Consider the following 22,172-nt stretch of genomic DNA (forward strand, 5'->3'; position numbering starts at 1 on the left):
AGGAAGGAAGGAAGGAAGGAAGGAAGGAAGGAAGGAAGGAAGGAAGGAAGGAAGGAAGAAAAGGCAATTTAAGAAAGAGAAAAGGAAAAAGAAAAAGAACAAGAACAGGTGACAGAGACCATATGTGGTCTACTCTGTCTAAAATACTTACAATCAGGCCATTTATAGAAAAGCCTACAGACCCTGCTAGCTTGTGCCCCATCCCGCCCATAGAACCTTCTTCGCAAACCCTCTGTGGGTTCCTGTGTCTGTATAGGAGAAACTCTAAACTTCTTAGCTTGGCATATAATTCTCTTGGGAATTTGTCTGCAACTTCCTTGCTAGGCTTGTCTCTCTGCCCCTCATTCCATGTATACTCCAACCATAGCAAACTTTGCACTATTCCCAGAACTCAGCATCCTTCCCTGCCTGGCTTGCCTTTCCCATGGGGGCATCTCTGGTTATCATCATTTTTGAGTCCCTACCTCTTTCTGAATACTACATGTTCCCCCAGTGTGTTAAGAAGATCCCAATGATCATTTCAACTGCTCCCCTTTTCTTTAGCACAATCAAATAACACCATCCCACACCTAAACATTTCTTGCTTTTAAGATTCCCTTCTCATGGACTGGCCGTCTTTTGAGAGTTTCTATCCATCCAAATATGACCTATCCATCAATGCCCAGTCAGCTGCCTCCCCACTTCCAGAAGGTTTCTTTGACCCTTCCATCTCTAAGTCTTCTCTCTCTTCTTAAGGCTCTCTGAACTTTTCTAAACCTCTCTGAAGGCACTTAACAATTTCCACTCAGAAGTATAATTATTTGTGGGAATGTTTTATTAGCTCCATCGATTTTTAGGATCCCTAAAGGCTAGTTTTTTGCCTGACATCTTTCTACCATTTCCCCACCCCACCAACACCTACCTTAGAGCCTTTTGCATACACGGTACCTGATATACAAATACCTGTGAAACAAATACTACTAATTGAAAATTCTACTTTGGTTGCCTTAATCTAGGCACAAAGACTTTGTATAACATGACACCAATGAAAAGGTACACACAGTAATTAATGTCTGAACTGGTTAGAAAAACAGCAATGATACTATTCCATCTGCTTGGGTAACAAGATACACAGTCTGTTCACAGTTAACACTTAACTAAAAAGATGGTGAAGCCAGATCCAGTGCTTGATTTTCCTCATGTCCATTTTGAAAGTTTCACTTATTCAGCACAAAGATCTTGAGTTTCCTTCAGTGACATAGTGAGGCCAACCGATATTTGTCATGGAAGTACATGGGCTCACACAGGATGGTGATGTCAAGAGAAATATTTGTCTCGATTAGTTCCTGATTTCCCACCAAGCGTGTCACCAGAGAAACGGAGTAGGCATTTAAAATTGTGTGTGGACTCCAAAGCCTGCTCTTTAAATATTACGCTTACATTAAAAACACAGATTTGGGTTAAAATATTATGTCCTGTCACTATTAAAACACTCCTGGGACATATTTATAAATAAGGGTGATACTAATGATTGCCAGTTATAGGTACAATATCTAATTATCCCCCAAGCATCCAGTAATATGTGAACAAAATGACACATTGATTTGTAAACAATACAGAATATGGAACAAAACACTTCTATTTTTAGATCCATTGGTGATTGGGTACAAATTATTAACATGGGAATCTTTAGAGATGTTCTTCTTCTGCCCACCAATGAGAATGCTGTCATTGTTGCCCCAGTTTTCCTCTCTCCACCATCCTAACCCCCAACCCTCATTTTGTCTTTGCCTGTTTCCCGAATCAGAGACAAGACAGAAAGGAGGATGAGGAGGAGTTCTGTGCTAGAACAGCTGAGTAGATGCACACAAAAACGAGTTGAGAAACAAGGAGTTCAGTAGGAGAGAGCGTAAAAGCTGCGTGGGATATGGATGGAGAGAGAACATTTTTGTGGTGGTGGAGGGGATATGGGGAGTAAAGAAAAGGACATGTGAGAAGTGCTTCCGGGTGGGGATACGAATTGGAGTCCTTTTAATATCCTTCAGGAAAAATAGATAAAGAACAGAGTTCCTGGGCGCCTGGGTGGCTCAGTTGGTTAAGCGACTGCCTTCAGCTCAGGTCATGATCCCAGGGTCCTGGGATCAAGTCCCGCATCGGGCTCCCTGCTCTGCGGGGAGCCTGCTTCTCCCTCTCCCACTCCCCCTGCTTGTGTTCCCTCTCTCGCTGTGTCTCTCTCTGTCAAATAAATAAATAAAATCTTTAAAAAAAAAAAAAGAACAGAGTTCCTTTTTAGTGTTTTGTGTTATTTTGTGTGATTTTAAACCATATTTTGTTAAATGTGACATGGCTCTGGGATTGAACCACATGTGGCATGGTTTCATTAGGGTGACATATTTGTATTTATATTTACATGTTGTACACTGTTCTTTCAATATTTCTAGAATATGGAATAGAACATCATAGGACATTCTGCCAATAAAATAAGCCTAAATATATTATGCCATAAAATACAACATCCATCCATATTTTTTCCCCCAGATAAAATAAGGCTTCAAAGCAAAACAGATTTGTAACAGATTTCATCAGGGTCTGGCCTCACATGCTTTGTCTATATCCACATTCCTCTCTAGGAAGGGATACTTAGGTGAACACTTTGAGAAGCTCTTACTTAACACAACGGCAATATTTAGACTTCATGGATAGACATATGAGAATGTTATCAGACATTCAGAAAGCCACACAGGAGGTGTGAATATTTATCTTAAATATGCAGTTTACGAATAAGCATTTTTATTTTGCTCCCGTTCTCAGCCAATAATATTTTAAATGTGAAGCAGGGTGGATATGAACCAGTAGGAAAATGAGACTAACATTTTAAATTCAACACTTTATTTTTGATGCATGCACACAATTAAAAAAAATCCTCCTGCTTTTTACTGCTGCCAAGTGGTATTTCCCAAAGGTCTTTCGCCTACGTCATGTTCTCGTGTCTAAGCACAAAAAATACTCCCTTCTCTTCCCTCAAGCTTCCCCTGGCCACATGGGATACACTACAATTTGCATAGTGAGGAGGGGCTGGTGCTCAGCTTACTGAAAAAGAGTGAGGAAGGGGTGCTGCTGAGAAGAGGGGGTTTTCTGGGGAGCCCTTGGAAGAGATTTTGAGAGAGCCCCATGAACATACAGGAAAGTATGTGAAGAAAAGCTCTCTGAAATTTCCTGCCTTGAGGAAGTTTCTGGAGTCAGAGAAGAAAGAAAGGAGACAGTCTGACGGAAGTCCCAATGACAGGATAACTGAAATCTGGAAGTTTTTACAAAACGATATATTTAATTACTGATTCCCCAACATGACATACTGATGACAATAAGGTTGGAAGGTATAAAGCATTTTTGCTATTCTTTCCAAGAACCTAGACAGGGGAGTAGATGTTCATGATGTCAATGAAGAATAAGAACCAAAGTGGTGAGTTTCTGCAATGAATACAAATGAATGATGGAATTGGTGCTTTGATGTTGGGCCTCTGTGTTTGGTTTACTAGGTCCTTGCCCACCCCTCTATAACCCTCTAGTCAATAAGGAGAACCTTAAAGAAACAGAGGCAGTCTAATGGGGATTGATAATCCTAGGCTCTAGGTTCTGAAAACAACCAGGTGTGGATTAGAGTGGGGGGGCCCTGGGATAGATACGTGCCTAGAAAACAGGGTGAGGGCAGGAGGTGAAGTACTAGGGTCCAGTACACTGCAGAGCCCGGAGACGTGGGTCTGAGCAGCAGAGAATGCTTGATTCCAGTGCAAGTTTATGTCAACGGTTCTAGGTACTCTCTTATTCCCTGTTCCCTTCAGCTTTGGTAAAGAGAAGACAGCTATACAGCCTCTAAGGAACCTAGGGAAGAGGAAAGAAGAGTACCTGACACAAGTGAGGGGCAGGGAGACCAACCACATGATTCCATTTCAGAATCGAGCCAAGAGCAGATCAAACAAGACACTGCGTTCTGTGAAGATGGAAAATTCAATCGTGTTCAATCCCTTGACTCTGGCTTCTAGCAGCTCACTTGCTTTGACTCACTGTGATCAGTGGGAGGAGGTAGAAGGCTGAAGGTCCACATGTAAAATATAAAATGACACAGCCCACTGTCATTAGTCAGTATGATGGGAGGTGTCAGAGAGAGGGAGGAAGACAGTGGGTCTGAATTCCTTATTCAGATGACACCCCATCTTTGGATCTCACTTTTCCCATTGGTACAAAGAAGAGTATCCACCTTTGATATCTTCTGGTGCTGTGCATAGCCTGTGTGGCTCATGACCCAATGATGTGTAAAGTACATTAGGAGGGCAGGAGACAGCCAGATCATGACTATCACCCAGAAGTGAGATCACTGCAATATAATGAACATGCAGTAGCTGGCATCACACCTGGAATGTGGAAGAGAAACAATGCACATGCTTGGCTTATTCAATGAACATATATGCATGTGACCATTTCCCTTTGGGCATATGAGTATGCATATACATATATGCTCACACCTTCTCTTAAGGATGGAAATATAAACTTGGCTGTTGTGATGGAAATAACAATGCAAGTGAGGAAATTAATTCAGAGTGGATCTTCCCTCACATCCCAGCAGTTAGGCAATCTCTAACTTCAAAAACCAGTCATCACAAATTTCTTGGAATAATTGTTTTCCCAGGACACCTTAGTACAAACAGAAATAAGTCTGCGAAGGTGTGATGTCATGGCTAACAACAGCAAAAGCCAACTTTCCATATCTGATTTTGCTTCCACCTTCTTGGTCAAGAATGATAGTTTTCAGTCTGAAAAGTTCCAGAAAGAATATTGCTAAGAGGGAAGTGAAGCCTGGATGAGTGGAGAAGATGAGAAAATAATGAAGCAGCCAGGGATATAAATGTTCTCAGTGCTTTGGACCCAGGAATCAGTTCCCTTATTGATATATTTGTCTCAAGAATCTTGTACGCTGGGAAAGGTGCTAGAAGCAGACACCTGAAGTTCTGATTTAAAAAAAAATAAGAAGGAAGGAATTACATAAACTATGTAGAAGTAGCTTGACATCTTGGCTGGCTAAATTCTAAAGTTCATTTTCAAAGAGCAGAGACCACCAAGAACCAGGAAGGATTCACCAGGCAGAAGGTATACAGATGAATTTCATTTTCTTTTTGTTCAAGTTCTTGAGGCAATTTAGGCAAAGCCAGAGATAAAGCACATCTGGATCATCACCAAGTCCCTTATATTCCTGTGGACAAGACAGGAACATGTGCCTTGGGTGTCAAGACAATTGCCAGAACTTGTTGCTCATTAAATGATCATGTCCCATAGGTGCCTATTTAGGGTTCTCAAGGGCCAGGAGACCCCAAAAGTGTGTTACAGGCCTCTGACTTTGGTTCCAACTGTGCAATGTTTTCATCAATGAAATGATGAAAAATAATAGAAGATTGCTTTTCAGATCTGAGATGATACTAAATTAAGAAGGAAAGTGAGGCTGTGAGGTGCTACAATCAATAGTTATAAAAATCCCAACAATAGAGAAGAGCATTTCCTATTTTCAAAACTGTGAAACCCTTTATTCAAATGGAAATCTGATGCAGAAATACAATACATAAACCCAAGGACCGAGGAGCTGCTGTTTCTGAAATGGGAGAGAAAACCTGAGACCCGACTACTAAATCCCTTTACACCATTGCCCTCCCCACCTTTCACAGATGCCCCTCAGTGACCCCATGGGGCCCTGACACTTACAAGGGACAATCTATCAAGAAGAAATTCAACAGTCACATCAAATCTACAAAGGGCAGAAAGGTACATAGCTCATTCTTACTTTTGCCTTTTGAGATTAAGAAATAAAGAAGTTTGTAGGTTCTCTGAACAGGGGAAGAAGTATGTGCACAACTAGGGAAAAAAGACTCCATGTTTCAGTGGAAATGATTCTGGAACAATGACTACACTGGATCAAGGGAATGAGGTTGAACAGTGGCATATGTCAAATGACTCTGAGGCTTTACTTTAGAACCTGAAGTTGAAGGGCCATGGCACCAGAAGAGTGAGTCACATGGTCTGCGGATTCTCAATCTGCTCTGGGGGGAGATCAGCCCACCCCAGAGTATGTGGAACAGCTATCAGCACTGCACTTCAGGGAGATAAGAGACAAAGTGGGGAGTGTTCAGTTGGGAGGGACAAGGATGGCGGAGGGTGTCTCAAAGCAATCTCGTTATTTTGGGACAGCTGAAGAGACTGGGGCTGTGGATATTAAGGGGATGAAGAGTGGGGATCTAGGAAAGACCAGAAATGATAGTCATTTTCAAGTAGTTAAAGGGAAATCAACTTTGGTTTGTTCCAAGTGGCTCCAGGGGACAGGATAAAGACTGATGGGTGGAAGATGGAAGCAGACATCAGAGGAAGGACCTCCCAATGCTCAGTACCAATTAGACAGAGTGGGCCTCCTGGAGGGACACGAAACTCCAATCACAAAGGTGTGTGACTGTGGCCTGGGGACCTGTTTGCAAGGCTGCTAAAGCCTGGCTTCATGTTTGATTGGAATAGATGCCTCCTAATTCTAAAAGCAAGGATGTTAAATAAATTCCCAATTATATAGAATCCTAAACCTACCAAACTCCAAACAACCAGAATATTTGTCATAATACTGAGAAATAACAAGTGACATTTATTAAAATGGTCCCAAGGAGTGCCTGGGTAGCTGAGTTGGTTGAGTGTCTGACTCTTGATTTCAGCTTGGGTCATGATTGCAGGGTCCTGGAATCAAACCCTCCATCAGGCTCCATGCTCAGCATGGAGTCTGCTTGTCCCTCTCCCTCTGCTCCTCCTCCTGCTCTCTTTCTTTCTCTCTCTCTTTCAAATAAATAAGTAAGATCTTTAAAAAAATAAAAATTGAAAAAATAAAATGGTCCTGAGATTGTGCAAATTTCCAAAAGGATGTTCATAAAGCAAGATGGATCATGTCCAGGAGAAAGGATTCTAGTGGAGAGTGCCATTATTTGGTATGCTATCCATGCTCTGTGTAATCACTGTTGGCCACAACTGGTAATGAATCTGGACACCCCATTCCAAAAACAGTCTAGACAAAGGAGTTAACCACATCAAATGCGATTCCTTCCAAAACTCTGCGTGTATGTATTTCCACAGTTAGATACATCTATGCAAATTAGTTCTTCAGTAATAAACAAAAGTACACATCAACTTATTTTTGAAGATTCTGATCACATAATACTTTTTCGAAAATGCATTTGCCATTGGATCATTATGTTTTTGCAGCACCTTCAACTATGAAGGATGGTAGGTTGCGATAGTGCCTGTATTCCCACACGCCCAGCGCTGCAATCACGTTAACACTTTATTCTTGCCCATTACACTCGTTGACTATCAATGCTGCTCAAACCCTTTTGATACCCCTTAAAAATGAGTTGTCACACTGTCCCTATCCTCTCCCGGAGCTGATCCATTAGTTGGATCATATCACATGTCCTGTAAGGTCCAGGAACCTGTCATGGAGAGGGGCTGGGAGCTGGTTACCCATGCTTATCAGGAACTATCAGCACCCAAATGTCTAATAACCAGCAGAGGGTGTGTGACTCTTGAACGGCTATCACCCTAGTTGACCTCAGAGTGCTCCCTGGAGCATAGGAGAGCTTGCGGCTTAAGCCTCTGCCAGTGATTCTTCAGCTACACAGCTGCAGGCTCCAAGAACTGCTTTCTTGGTCCAGGGACACGTGAACCTGGCCAGGGTCTGACCAGACACCACTTAGGTCCCACCCAATTCTAGAACTCCGTGAGTTAGTATGCAAAAGTAACACGCTAGGATGTTTACGGAGATACCCAGCAGATATTTTATCAGTGCGCACGCCGACCATGTCAACACTTACTTGCCATTTCATGGTACGTTTACATTAAAAGAAGGAGGGACTATTTGCTTCACAAGATATTCAGTTTGGCCTATATAAATGATTTCTTCTGGCTTAAAAGCCCATGAGTGTTTTGTTTTATGCAAAGTGTCAGTATGTGATTTATTTTAGACATAAACTTATCTAGATTATGCAAAACATAATCGGATGTGCCTGTTTGAGTTCACCTACATTGTCACTAACGGTGCAACCCTGGCAATTCATTTTTTCATTTGACCTCTGGCCCTCAGTGCATTTCCGTGTAGAGTAAAAGGATAGGTTTAGAGATTGATTTTTCATGTCCATCCAGTTCTGATTTCTGAGGCACATTCATATTGAACAGAGCAAAGCATAGCTCTCTATAGACTTTATACTCGTAAATGTATTGTTTTTTAAAATCCACCATTGTGAAAAACATTAGCAAGAAACATAGTTCCCTGCCCCCGCCGCCGAATATACCGCAGTAGCTCAGAAATAATTCCAGAAATGGGAAGACTTGGAAATATATATTTATAATATACAAGCAGCTTGATTCCCAAAGGAGTTGGCAACATACTCATACACTTTGAAAATAATATTCCCCCAGCTTGCATCATAGCTCATTTGATCTTGTACATTTCCAATATGGAAAATAAAAACCCCTGGAGGCAGAGTACAGATTAACTTTGAGAATGAGGAGAGATATAAAGACCATAAACACGAGAGACAGCCCACTAAAGGCAAGGGGGAAATGCTCTATGATTTTCTCAATATTCCCTCCTATTCAGTCCTTAATTATTCATCAGGGCCTAGTACCTACACTCCGTGGCCTGCAAATCCTATGTCTGAGGCTGGGCTGAGGACAGGGTCCCCAGTGGAAGCTATCTGGGAATCCCTTATTATTAAAGCTCCGAGAAATGCAGGCCCCGTGGCCAGTCCTGGCATCAAAACCAAATAGCTCCCCAGGACTTACCAGTGGCTCTGCTAGTCCCGTCCTGCCCAGGTGATGGTTCTGCTGTTCGTGAACAGAGGATTGGCAGGTCAGGGAGCTGGGAGGAAATGTAATTTACTGCATCTGGTAGCAGAGAACAGGGAATACAATTAGGCACAGTGTCGGGAGGCCCAGTGGGTTCACTGCCGAAACAGCAGCTTGTCTGCCCTACATAATGGACCTCGGAGGCAGCCACTAAACGAGAGGATCAGGGTAAACAAAGACAAGCATTTGCCCAGTGACTGGTATTCAGCAGAGTAGCTGAGGTAGGAGGGATCCTGGCCAGAGAGCTCAAGCCCCAGGACTGCTCTATGTATTAAAAGATTCATCAGAAAGCTCTAGATTCTAAGAGTACAATGAGTTCGGTGGGGGGGGGGGGCAGAGGGGGGCAGGGAAGGGGATGGGCTAATGAGAGCCATTATCAACTTGGTGGGATTGACTAAACATGGGACATCAAACTAGAAATATGCCTTCAACAGTAGTGAAAAATAGATTTGGGGCTCAAAACTTGAACTGGAAATGTAGCTTCAGGTGCCTGATTCATTCAGAAGACCTATTTTATAGACACTAAAAAAAAAAAAAAAAAAAGCTCCCAAAGCCCTAGAATTTATCTCACATTTTAATACTTCAAGTTGGTGGTTAAGCCAGAAAATCCTGAGATTCCAAATAACAACAGCCAGTGAATTCCCCATTAGCCCAGTTGCAGGAAATGCAGCTGAGCAAAGCAGGGAGACCAGCTCCACTTGGGAAAATAGTCTGACAAGCCCATTCAGGGAGGTGAGACCCTATGGGCATGAACCTCAGCAGGTGTGTCAGTGTCAGAGGAGAGGAGAGAATCTGTGTATCCCCCAGAGAGAAATGGGAAAGCAAAGGCAAGAACATTCTAGAAAGCTATGTAATGTGATTCCTCCTCATGTCATGAACTTGTCCCAAAGGCAATCCTGGAATTACTCCTCAATGATACATCGAGCTGCTTCCTGCACATCTCCACTGAATCTCTCCCAATCACCTCAGACTCAACATGTCCCAAAGGGAACTCTCATCTGTGCTCATCCGATGCCTCTCCTGTACTCCCTACCTCAGCTCATTGGTGCCATAATTCACCCAGGATCCCAGGCGGCACCCTGAACACCCCCTCTCGATACCAGGTCAGCCCCTAGCCTCCACCTCCTTCACATCTCTTACACCCGTCCCATCCTCTGTGTCCCCATTGATATTCTGTTAGGTTTCTTTTTTCTTTTTTAAATTTCATGCTGGAGAGGACCCAGACACTAGATCAGGATGAGGATTAGGATTAGTTCAGTTCTGCACCGACTAGACCATTTGCTGACTTGCATGTGAATGTCAACAATCCAGAATGTGCTGATATTGGACCGTTATGTTTTTAGGAACACACTCTGGGGCCGGGGGGTAGGGTGGGGGAGTTTCACTAAGGGAATGGATTTTTCCATATCAACCACTGGGGGAGAAGGAATGGGAAATCAGGAGTAGGCAGTCAGGCCTTTGGCCATGGTGAGGTTCAAGTGACCATCTCTCTCTGGGGCCTTGTGTATGTTGGAGGGTGGGTCCCGGGTCAGGCAGACATGGTTGAGGGTCCTCTGCTGCAAGGAAGGAAACTGGGCCTTTGAGATGATGGGGAGTGTGGATTGGGAGACAGCCATGAAGCAGCCTATCGGGCCCCCTAAAGATGGGCTTGGTTTGAGTCAAGGGTTCCAAGTGTGGCCACATGTTTAATGTTGTATGTTATTCTTATTCCTGAACTTTAGGTTACTCTCATCGTGGGGAGCTGTGAACAGAGTCCAGGCCCCAAGGCCACACAGCACAGGACCAGAAGAGAGCAGAGGCTTGAGATGAGCTGCTCCTGAGGGTGTAAGAATAGACTGCTGACAGTGGCCCAGGGGAAGATTTGAGCAGCAGTGTGGGGCAAGAGGGACAGTGTAGGGGGGACAAGAGATGACCAGGGCAGATTTGCAGAGCTTCTGAGTTTGCCCTGAGGATTTCTAGAAATCTGTGGAATGAGATCTTGCTAAATCTGGTTTTCTGCATTCAAATGAGATGAAGGTTCAAGCCATTAAGACCAGGTGAGGACTCCCAGACTGTCCCCTTTATGTCTATACATTCTATGCTAAATGGAGAATTTCTGGGGCATCTGATACTGAAAGTTTTAGCAGCCAGAAACAAAAGGCACTTGCTAGCAGGGGCATCTGCCTCAGAAAGAGCACAGGATTCCAGTGCTTCTGCCTCAGCCTTCCCCAGGAGGTGGCTCCCTGCCCAGTGGGGGTGGGGGTGGCGTCCCCTCTCCCTGGTGTTCCCTGGCTGCAAGCTTGAGGACTGCAGCTCTTGGAAGGCTGGGATCACACACTCCAGCTGAGATGAGGGAGTGGCGAGGAGTCCCCTCAATATAGCATAAAGTAGTCAACACAAAGCTATGCAGCCGGGAGGTGGCCGACAGACCAACACCAGGAATAATTAACGGGGCCTCCAAAGCCTCCATGGGAAGAATTTCTTCACGTGGCCTCAGTCAGTAACCTGCCCTCTTCCTGCCAAAGTCAGGGGGGGTCTACGGTCAGAGAAGGCAGAGAACGGTCACTGCCAGGGTAGACATGTAAGATGAGTGCTCCTTGTTAGTCCCAGCCCTGCTGAAGTATTTACCGTGACTATGATGGACATGCATAGCCAGAGCCAGAGAAACAAAGCAGATGAACACTCTCCGGAATGCATGACTTAGGGGCACCTGAAAACACACTGAGATTTCCCAGCAATGGCTATGAAGGAGTTGATATGGGGATGGCTTCCGGCCACCGCCGCAAGACCGGGACGGGATGGAGACCTAAGAGCAAGTATCGGACAGCAAGGGCGGAGACAGGCCCGGGACAACATTTTCCTTTGCCTGTTCTGGCCAATGGTTTCACCCCAGGTCCTCGGTGGGTAAACAATACTTAGCACAAGATATATACTACATGGAAATTACCGTTACACAAGACATTCTGCCTATTTAAGGCAGTAAAAACAACCCACCCAACTGATGAAGACTCTGCCATATAACAAGTGTGTATATGGGGTGGGGAGGAAGAGAGGGGGGTCGGAATGTACATGGCCAGGGAATTCTACTCAAGATTGGACTACATTGTTCTTGATGGCCAGGACTATCACGCAATCCAAAGCCATTGGTGATCTAGCAGTGCTGTACCTTTATGTCCTCTGACATGCATAGGGTGACATGCACAGGGACCTGAAGTGGGGTCACCAGCAGCCATCTCCTTGGCACCTCATTAAACTAGGGATGTTTTTGCTGATTATCTGCAGCATCTTGTACAGTTATATAATCCTAGTTGGCCTTGGATTCTGTAATCAGCTTTTCAGAAGTGGGGTATTTTTCTCAAGGCATTATTATTCTATAATACTTTCGGGTTACTTCTTAGTAACAACAGGTGGTTGATTCTGAGAGGGTCTTGGCAACTTTGATATAGAGGGGCCTTTGAAACCAAAGAATGAGACATTAATCAGATATTCCAGAGTCCCTCAACTGGATTTGCTTCAGTTTGTACTCTCAGACCACAGAGTGAGCTAAACACTGACAGCATTCTTAGAGGATGTGTTGCCTCCTTCAAACTTCTTTCTTTGCCAGTAGATGTGGTGCAATGGAAAGCTCCACCCAGACTTAGGTATAACCAGAGATGGCAGGAATCATAACCACAGATAAGACCACAAAAACCTTTCCCTGGCCATTTCTTGGGATCTCTAAGATGTCTACATCCTTGAGCCTGAGGTCACCTCTGTCAAAAAGTGACTGAAGACAGAGTCATCAGAGCAATTTTCTCTGCAGGCTCTTTTTAGTCACAATCAAGTTTCTTCCCACTTCCATGAACTGCTTAGGTGAAGGGATTCCAATTGTGGGAAGTGATGCAGGAAGAAATGAAAGAAGTTCAGGTTGAAAATGAAAGATGCAGTGGCAAGTGTTTATAATCTGGCTTCCGTGTTGCTTATTAACAAGTCATAGGCTATGTGGGTCTCCATGCCCCACAGAGCCTTCCCAGAGACATGACATTCAGGCTCCTTCCCTTCCCTAATTATAGAGAAAAGTGTAGGAAAGATTCTGGTTTGAGAAAAAAGAGGGGAAAAAAGGAAGTAAAAGCACGAAAGGTCAATGTGTACCCTTCCAGGATGTAGGTGTCTGTGGGTCGATGTCCCACAGCCCCATTCCAGCCTCACACATACTGCATGATTGCTGATTATGTCCCCTGCCTCGGGTCTTTCCTAGCACTAGGGAAGCCCACTATGCTTCCCATGCTGCCACCCTTTATTCCCCCAAAGAGGCAAGGCCACCTCCTCCGTCCATGCTCTATCCCCAAAACACAGAACAAGAGCCCTGATTTGGCCACACCCTAGAGAAGGCTTTAGAATGTCATAGGTCCTCCACCTGGAGTCCCTGCTAGTTTGGCCCTGATTTGTCTCTGCCCATATGTGCTGGGAACATGAAGTTTACTTTACTACCTTCCCAAAGATCACCTGGGGGCCAAAAATCCAGATTCCCTGCCTTTTATTTGCTGGAAACCATTTTCCCCCACCAAATAAAATAAAATAACACAATACTTTTTTTCTGGCTAAAGTCAGAATTATCCTTAGTGCAAATATCTTTGCTAATCCAGAAGAATACATTACCCATCTCTGCATTTTTAAATCTTTGCCCTTATATTTGCAAATGACATTGGCAAAACACTGATGCCAACCTTTATTCTGGCTCCTGATCATCTTCATAGTTTAGAGGATGACCTTATAAGAACCAGGAGAGCAAATGGCACCTGATCCTTCTGACAAGTCCTGGCCTTTTAAAGCAGGTCTAGTTGAGGGCCATAGTGAAAGTGGGAATGGAGTGGTTTTCATGAGTTTGTAGCTTAAGTGAGGCGAGCAAGGTGAAGGACGAGAAGCACAAAACCTCAAGTTCATTCCCATGAAATTCTCTTCCACAGGGAAGGAGAGTGGAGGGTAGGGCCATGGAAGGGAAGGGAGAACAGAAGCAAGACCCACTCCTGCCAGGATGGGGTCAGGAAGCCAGGGCCCTGCTCCCACCCTTCATGGGTTCAAGGCCAACTCCGCCATGCAGGGAGGGAGGTTCTGCCCAGCCTTGTTACCCTGGAAGGCTGGAGAAATAGCTGTTTCCTGATTCAGAATAAAAACACAGCCTTAGAAAGGCTTCCTAAACACCAGATGATGGCCTTCTGACATGTGTCGTGACCTGGAGTCCTAGGCACAAATGGGCTCATTCTCGCCAGGGACCTGGTCCCGATGTCAGCACTCTAGGCAGAGCACCTTTCAAGAAAGGTCCAAGCAGCGAACCTTGAGGACCAAATGGGAAGGGGAGGAGCCAGTCCAACTGTGTAAGACTAAAAACGGTGAGTCGAGAAACCATCCTTGAAGAAGAGAGGCAGACAAGCCTGGGGACGTGTACTTCCTCAGGGCCCTGCACAGAGAGCTACTCCTTCTTTCTGATGACCTCACACACCAACACATCGCATCTCCCAGTGAGCCTGTATTCGTGAAGCCCACTAAGCTGACCGGGATAAGATTCTTCTATAGAATGGGGGCAGAGAGCTCTTCCACTTACCTCCATCCACACTGGAGAAGCTCTGTGGAAACAAAAGCAGGGCAGAGCGTCACTACACACGTGGGCGGACAATCCCTCATCCATCTAACCTGTCTCTCTCCCCCAGGTCCAGAATTTGACCGTGGTGGGTAAACCCAATGCTCTCTTTTCTTCTGGGAAATTTGTTTGGGATTCTGAAATTTAAGGGAATGTTTTATCATTCCCACCTCATACTGAATTTCTCCCAGGAGGGATTTATGTCAGTTATCCAGCAAATACCCTCGGCTGTGTTGGAGAAAGAAGTGACATCAGAAAATCCCATCTTAAAATTAAATTGGTTGGATTGTTTCTTCGGTCTGGGTACCTGGGCGATAAAATGGAAGGAAGGTCCTGAGATATTCAGAGACTACTGGCTTTACGCGGTCTCTCCTCTGCACTACACGGCACCATCTGTTTCCACAGTGTTTACACTCTGTGTATTTGAAATTCATATCCATTTGATATGGTTTTGCCTCTGGCCTTTTTATAAAGGAAAGACTTAAATTAAAGCCACAAGGAGCAGGTCTAATCTGCTTCATAAGAATTGGCTTTAGAATCCTGAAGTCCAAGGTAAGACGACTTTTCAGGAACCGGGCATATAAAGGGTTTGGACAATAGGTAGATGGGGTTGATTGAAAGGCTCTCCTCTGTGCTTCCCCGCAGACCAGGTGGTCCCACACCTGACTACAGGCCACGGTCAGGGTCAGAGACCCCCATGGGTCCTCACACACCTGCACCACATTTCTCAGAGCATGGGGCTCAGATTTCTCAGCAGTACTAACAGGTCTCGATTCCATTGGTGCCCATTTGCTAGTGCTTACTTCCCCTTGGATATAATCTGGAGAAATCACATTTGTTTTCTTTACCTTCTGAAAGTCCTTAAAGGATTTTTCTGTCTCCTTTAGTTTCTCTAGGATGATTTGCTCTTTGGCAGATATCTGGGACTCTTCGCTTTCTAGCGCTTGTATTTCCTGCTCCAGCCTGGAAAACACACAAACAGAGAACAGGGTCCTTTATTGTCCTGCCATCCCCAGGCCAGAGAGCAGCTCCTTCCTGTGGGGTGACTTCCTGGCAGTCTCCGTGCCCCATTATAATGCCAAGGTGCCAGGCCAGGGCACCTCACAGAGCACCCTGTGTGTTCAGCTCTGCCACTCCGCAGACAGTGATGGAAGAAAAACCACCCAGAGGGACTACCGCTAGCTCAATGCCACCGCTTTGCAATATGCCTTGGTGTCTCCCCCTGAACTCCGTCTTAATCTGGGGGTAGATATTTTTGCATAGCATAGGGCATAATGGCCAGAGGAAAAGAGCTTCCTGGTCTCCTAGTTATCTCAGAATAACTGTTCTTCTATCAGTTCTTCTAAAGAGGGAAAAGCTAATCTCGCTCAAAGGAAATAATGTTGCCACAGGCTGGTGGCCAATACCCTCCCAAGCCTGCTGTCATCGCCCTCAGGGGCCCATCCTCTTCCGCCCAAAAGAAGGGAAAAGGGACGGGGGAACTGATACAACCGGAACTTTCTTCTGGAACTTTCTCAGTTGTCACGGCCATCCTAGGTATTTTCTGAAAGGGAAATTTGGGTACTGCCGGGAGACTCTGGGAATATTCCAGAACAGTTTCAATCTGGGAGAGGTCTCAGTAACTTATTCTTTCAATGAAATGATAGTATTAACTATTAACGTTTATTGAGCACCAAATCTGTGCCAAGAATGGAGCTCAGAATTCACACAGTGGATTTTATTTAACTTTCCCAATGACCTTTTGAGTAGGGAGTCCCCATTTTACGGATGAGACCAGTAAGGCCTGGCAAGGTTAAGGGGCTAGCTGATTGCTGCAGAGCCTTGAAGCAAGACCTCAAGCCAGAAGTCAAACTCTAGACCCTACTCCTGACCATGGTGCTAAACTCTTACCACATGGGTTCTACAATATCTTGCATAGTTCCTGCCTTGCTAAACATTTCGTAAGTTGGCATACTAGGGTGACATTGTCATGCAGCAATGTCCTTAGGGTTATGAAGGGGTGGATGTTCCCCTGCCTAAAGAATTATTTGGCCTGAACATATTTGTTTGCTCATTCAATTTTTTTTTGAAGATTTTATTTATTTGACAGAGAGAGACAGCGAGAGAGGGAACACAAGCAGGGGGAGTGGGAGAGGGAGAAGCAGGCTTCCCACTGAGCAGGGAGCCCAATGTGGGGCTTGATCCCAGGACCCTGGGATCATGACCTGAGCCGAAGGCAGACGCTTAACGACTGAGCCATCCAGGCGCCCCTGCTCATTCAATTTTGCTTTTGGTTTCTTTCCCCTCTATCGTGCTGGGAGCTTTGTGGCAAAATCTGGGCCCCTCTATATCTGTCCCACCACCACCCCCTTCCGTCTTCTAATCTGCTGCTGGGAACTGGCTAACCAAGTCTGTTCAACTAAGACCTAAGATAAAGAGTCCAGACTAAGATCTTCAGAGGGGTAAGGGACACCAAGCTACAGGCATTGTTCCATTTAGGGATGTACTGTGCCCCTCAGAGGTTTCCTTCCTGGGCATCCGAAAAATGACCTCTGGATGGATGAGACTTTGCAGCAATTACTTTGGATTATGAAGACAAGCTCTATGTACAATCATATTCCCTCCAAATGAACATAGATATATTTATCATTTCACTCCCAGTAAAAGTGGAAGTCCTTATAATGACTTAGATAGCCCTAGAGTAGCTAGCCTCCCAGTACCTACATGGCCTCCACTCTGGACAACAAGAACTACTCCTTATTTGCCCATTTGTGCCCCATGTTTTCCCCTCCTCCGAGGAACCCATCTCAAAACCCTAACCATTCTTGAAGTCTTAGCTCACACACCAGCTACCCCAAGAGCCTTCCACAGATGCACCACCAGGAAATAACACTGCTGTCATTTATTAGCACATTATTTTGGTTTATGAGAGGTCTTAGCAAGTCTACTATATGTTCAAGCAGTGGTTCTCAACCGAGGTGATTTGTCCCCCAGGGCATATTTGGCAATGTCTGTAGTCATTTTGGTTGTCCATAACTCAAGGAGAGTGGGGATGGTGCTCCTGGCATCTAGTGGGTAGTGGGGTCAAGGATGGTGCTGAACCTCCCACAATGCCCAGGACAGCCCCCACCACAAAGAATTATCTGGCCCCAAATCTCAATAGTGCTGAGGTTTAGCAACCCTAAACCCCATATGATAGCACATAGAAATCATTCATTTCCCCTTCTAGATTATAAATTCATCATGGGGCTGGAGGGCACAAGAGCTCAACATATGTCTATTGAAAGAATCAAAGAAACTAAACCAAGTTGCAAAAAGACACGGCTCAGCCAAATGAGACCTTTAGGATTTCTGAGGCCAGGGTGAATTCTTCAGCAAGCCTGGATTTGAGAGGCTGTGTGCAGGCTGAGATGCAAACAGAATCTACAGGAGATGCGGCCGAGTGACAAAGATATATAAACAAAAAGATACAAAACTCCTTTGCTGTTCCAGATGTGCAGCAAAATCTTCTACCCACCTCTGTGTAAATTATTCTGGGGGGGAATCAAGGAAAGGGATACAAATGTGCAATAGGAACAATACACATGGGGCAGTCAAATGATCCAGAAACTGGACTTGTTGAATGGGTACAGGAGCATTGGAGGAGGCTTCCTGGGAAGACTGGATGATAGCACTTGCCAGGTGGGTTCTGAGCAGACTGAATCACAGAGGACAGAGTTCCTCAGCAGATATGTAGGACGTGGGTAGAGTCTATTATTCTCAAACATATTCCCTCCCTCCCCTCTTCACCTCCATGGGAAGTGAAGTGGATACATCCCTGACCCACTGATGTTGGTCTTGACCACATGACTTGCTTTGGTCTCATGGTGAGTGGATTGTACTTTCCTGCCCCCAGATTATGGGCTCAGCCATGTCATCTGCTTTAGCCAATGGGATGTTAGCAGACACAACAGAGGAGAGGCTTGGAAGGTGCTTGCGCATTTGGGTCTGTCCTTTTGTGCCTTGCTAGCACCAAGAAAAGAGCTTCTCTGTTCAATGGCTGTCCCTTCAGCCTTGGCCCCAGGAAAAACACATAGGGAGTAGACTGGAGCCCAACCCAAGTCAGGCACCATGCCCAGTTGGTCCTATACCTGAAATTAGAGTTGCTTAGCAGAGCCCAGCCTAGATCAGCAAATACCCAGGGTAGTCACTGAAGTATGAGCAATAATAAATGACATTCATTTTAAACCACTGAGTTTGAGAGTAGTCATATAGTACTATTGTGGCAACAGCTAATACAGATCAAATATTTATATATTATATGGGTATATATTATATATGTATGTATTATATGCTATACACATGTGAATATATATATCCTAATAAAACATATCCCAATAATATATATAAATTTGTAATATGTGTGTGTGTATCCCAATAATGCCTGAAGCTTTAAGATTAGAAAGAATATAATCTACCCCTGCTCCACATCCCCCAATCCTCAGAAAAATCTGGAGTGATACAGGGCCCTCACTCATGAGGACTAAGATGAGAAAACAGGAAAACATCAGTGGTAGTTGCCTTTGGGTAATGGGATATTGGGGAATTTTAATTTGGTTCTTCATAATTTTCAATATTTTCCCAATTTTTAAAGGAATCATGTATTCCTTGTCTAACCAGAATAAAACCAATAAATGGCTTTTTAAAGAACCCTCCTTTGGCCTTGTGCTGAGAAGGCAGCATTTCATAGCCTGGGGCATGGGAAGGGAGCCTGCTTCTTCCATGTCCCTGAAGGGTTAAATGGGCACACTCCAACTTGGATTTCCATTCAACTCAACCAACATGTACGGACCTCGTGCAGCTGGACTCAGAGCTAGGCACTTCAGAGGATTCTAAAATAAACAAAATCATGTTCAGAATGGCTGACTGAAAAAAGGCGAGGCGGGGGGGTGAGGGAAGGCTGACTCTAAGTAGCTCATGTCTCCCAGTGAAGCAGCCCCAGGTGGTTAAGAATTCTCTGTGGACGGATGCCCACTGGCTGGCCGACTGTCTCCACAGCTTGCCCCCGGCCCTGTGGGTTTCAGGGCTCTCAGCTATATAGTTTAAGCACTAAAGATTTGGGTCATGATACTGCGTAACTGAGAAGCGGGAGAGAGAAAGAGGGAGAGAGGGTGAGAGGAAGGGAGGGAGAGAAAGCAACAAAACGAAACTTTCGCAGGAACAACAAATGAGTTTCCCTCAAAGGGGATGAATGTGGGAAATCGACAGTTTATGTAAGTCCAGGCAGGTCAGATCTGAATAGCAGATTTCTCTACAAACGCACATGTGGGCTGGGGCCAGGTCCTGAGGGCGCTGAATGGCCCAGGCCGCTATCGCTATCGTTCTGTGGAAAACCTAAGTCTCGGAGCCAGGGAGCGTCCCAAGAAACGGAGTGTCATGGGGTTAATAAGAGTCATCTCAGCCAGCTAGAGACGCCACTGCTTTGTAGTTTCATGACTGAAACCTAATGCAGTCTTCCCTGGAGGAGCCAAGGAGATATTGCTGAGCTAAAAATAAAGAATGGGCAGGAAGTGTAATTTATACGCAAGGTTAATCGAGGCTCTTTAGGCTGAGACAGGTGCACATAGCAGCCTCTGACCGGCTTGCTCAATTTCTTCTGAGCACAAAGCAAACTGTAATGGGCGGTAAGCAGAGGTGACACACTGCCTCTGTGCAGGCTTAATTTACCAGAGATAAAGTTGCAATCATGGCCAGATGGTCTTACAAAATCTACCTAACCCTAACGGACCTCCCTCTCAGGAAAATACGAAAGACCTACGGCTCTGTGAGGTGCATCAATCACTCTCATTTCAAAATCCATTTATGCATTAATCCACACAACCTTCTGCAAGCCCCTTCATTCTATCAGGCACTGCGCTGAGCATCAGGGACGGAGAGCGAAGTCAGCCAGGTTGTCTGCTCCCGGGAGCTCTTGGCCAAGTGACCATAATAGCCAGGTAAACACACACATTACAAGGCAACTCAAAAAGCATCTGGACTGTTAGCTCCAGATTTGTAGGAGTTTAAGCCCCTGTTGAGGTCACAGCTGAAAGCAATTTCTAACTGCTAGAGGGTGGTGAGCTAAACTTAACTGAGGAGGTGATATGTGAGCTGGGCCTTGAAGGATGCATTCACCAGGTGGAAAAGAGAAGAAAACATGCCAGGCCGGGGAGACAGCACAGGCCATGGCCTAGAATATCATATGTCCCCGCTCTCACCCAGGGCCATGTGGCCTTGTATGGCCTTTTCAGGCACAGCGAACTCTACCCTCCAGTTGACATGGCTCAGCACGATGGCCCCAGAGAGGTCCTCAGCATTTCTATCCCTCCTCCCATGGCACCTCCCCATGGCTCACTCTGTGCTTGCATTTTGCTGTGCCTCGTCTGGCCCAGAAAAAATAACTGGCCTGAAGGGCTCTGCAGAGGACCTACCTTCCCTCCTCTGCAGTGGAAGAAAACAAGGAAGAGGCTGCCTGAGAGGGACCCTGGGCCACTGATTCTCTAGCTACTGTTTCCCATGACCCTCTGCTGCACCTTTAACCTGCTGACTTACAGGAGCCAATAAATGTTTCCTTTGTGTGGGCATCTCTCAGTCGAATCCAAAAGAGTACAGACTAATACAAACTGGGTTTCCACTTGTCTTACTGCTTCGAGAGGACTTTGCCTGTAAACTCAAGTGTGCTTGGTTTTTCTTTCCTCATCATTACAATGCTCAGAATGCTAATACTGTTTTCGTTACGTATATACGGCTTGTATGCAGCAACAACAGTAATGATTAGGATTTCTGAGTGCTTACTGTGTGCCAGGCACTGTTTCTAAGTGTTTTACAAGCACTACGACACTGAAGCTTCATAATAGCCTATGAAGTAGGAACTCTTTAACTCCATCCCACAGATGAAGGAAATGTGGTACGGAAAGGTCACTGACTTGCCCAGGGTCACAAAGATAACGTAGGACCAGGATTCGGACCCTGGTGGTCAGGCTGGAGAACTGGTATTCTTTGCCACTTTTTTGGACTACCTCCCTATGACCACTTCCTCTTTTTGCCCTCGTTTCCTGAAGAATGCATAATGCAACATAATGTATTTTTCATGCCCACAGAAGGTCAGGCGAGGAGTGGAAGCTATGTAATCTAATTGCTTTTCAGAAACATGAAGCCCCTGAGCGGCACTCCACTCAACAGTCATCCTACCTCTGTTTGAAATCCTCCCCACACGGGGAGCTCACTACCTCTAAAGGCAGTCCATTTTCTCTTCTGGCAGTGCTGACCTTCAGATCAGATTGCTCCGATTTAGGCGATGTTCATTTCCCTGTAGCGTTCACTGTCTGAGCGCTACCGTTTGGAAGTGCAGAGGTCAAGTTTAGCAAACAGCATGACTTGTAGGGGCTCCATTCTGGGAAATGAGAAGACCCAGGCAAATGGAACTTGCCACCCAGTTGGGGGGGGCACTGATGATATGAATTGGGGCCCCGGAGTGGGGAGGGGGGTGGTGGGAGGAGTAGACAGCAAGGTAGGAAGAGGAAGGGGGGGCTTGTGGGCTTCCCCATGGAGGAACTCAGCACTGAGTCTGCTGAGGCAAGAAGAGCGGCAAAGCAATGTTCACAAGTCTATTTCTGAAGAAGCCCTGAGCCAATGGAGTGAACCCTTACAGTTTTCCTCTCTGCTGAGAAACCCGAGCTAG

General features: G+C 45.3%; 1 protein-coding gene across 8 annotated transcripts in view; it reads right to left on the bottom strand.

Moving 5' to 3' along the window:
• Window positions 1-22,172, bottom strand: part of PALM2AKAP2 (PALM2 and AKAP2 fusion) — a 346,978-nt gene that overhangs the window by 211,112 nt on the left and 113,694 nt on the right. For 6 of the 8 annotated variants that reach the window (XM_035016104.1, XM_035016101.1, XM_035016106.1 and 3 more), the window contains 3 exons: window positions 15,343-15,457; window positions 14,459-14,480; window positions 8,836-8,937 (listed from right to left, as the gene is read on the bottom strand). In XM_035016104.1, coding sequence (XP_034871995.1) covers window positions 8,836-8,937; window positions 14,459-14,480; window positions 15,343-15,457 — 239 coding nt within the window. The remainder of the gene's footprint in view (window positions 1-8,835; window positions 8,938-14,458; window positions 14,481-15,342; window positions 15,458-22,172) is intronic. The other 2 variants (XM_035016107.1, XM_035016103.1) reach the window with 1 other exon arrangement.

This window comes from Mirounga leonina, unplaced genomic scaffold, assembly GCF_011800145.1.
Source record: "Mirounga leonina isolate KUSES-001 unplaced genomic scaffold, KU_Mleo_1.0 Mir_170, whole genome shotgun sequence".
Taxonomy (NCBI): Eukaryota; Metazoa; Chordata; class Mammalia; order Carnivora; family Phocidae; genus Mirounga; species Mirounga leonina.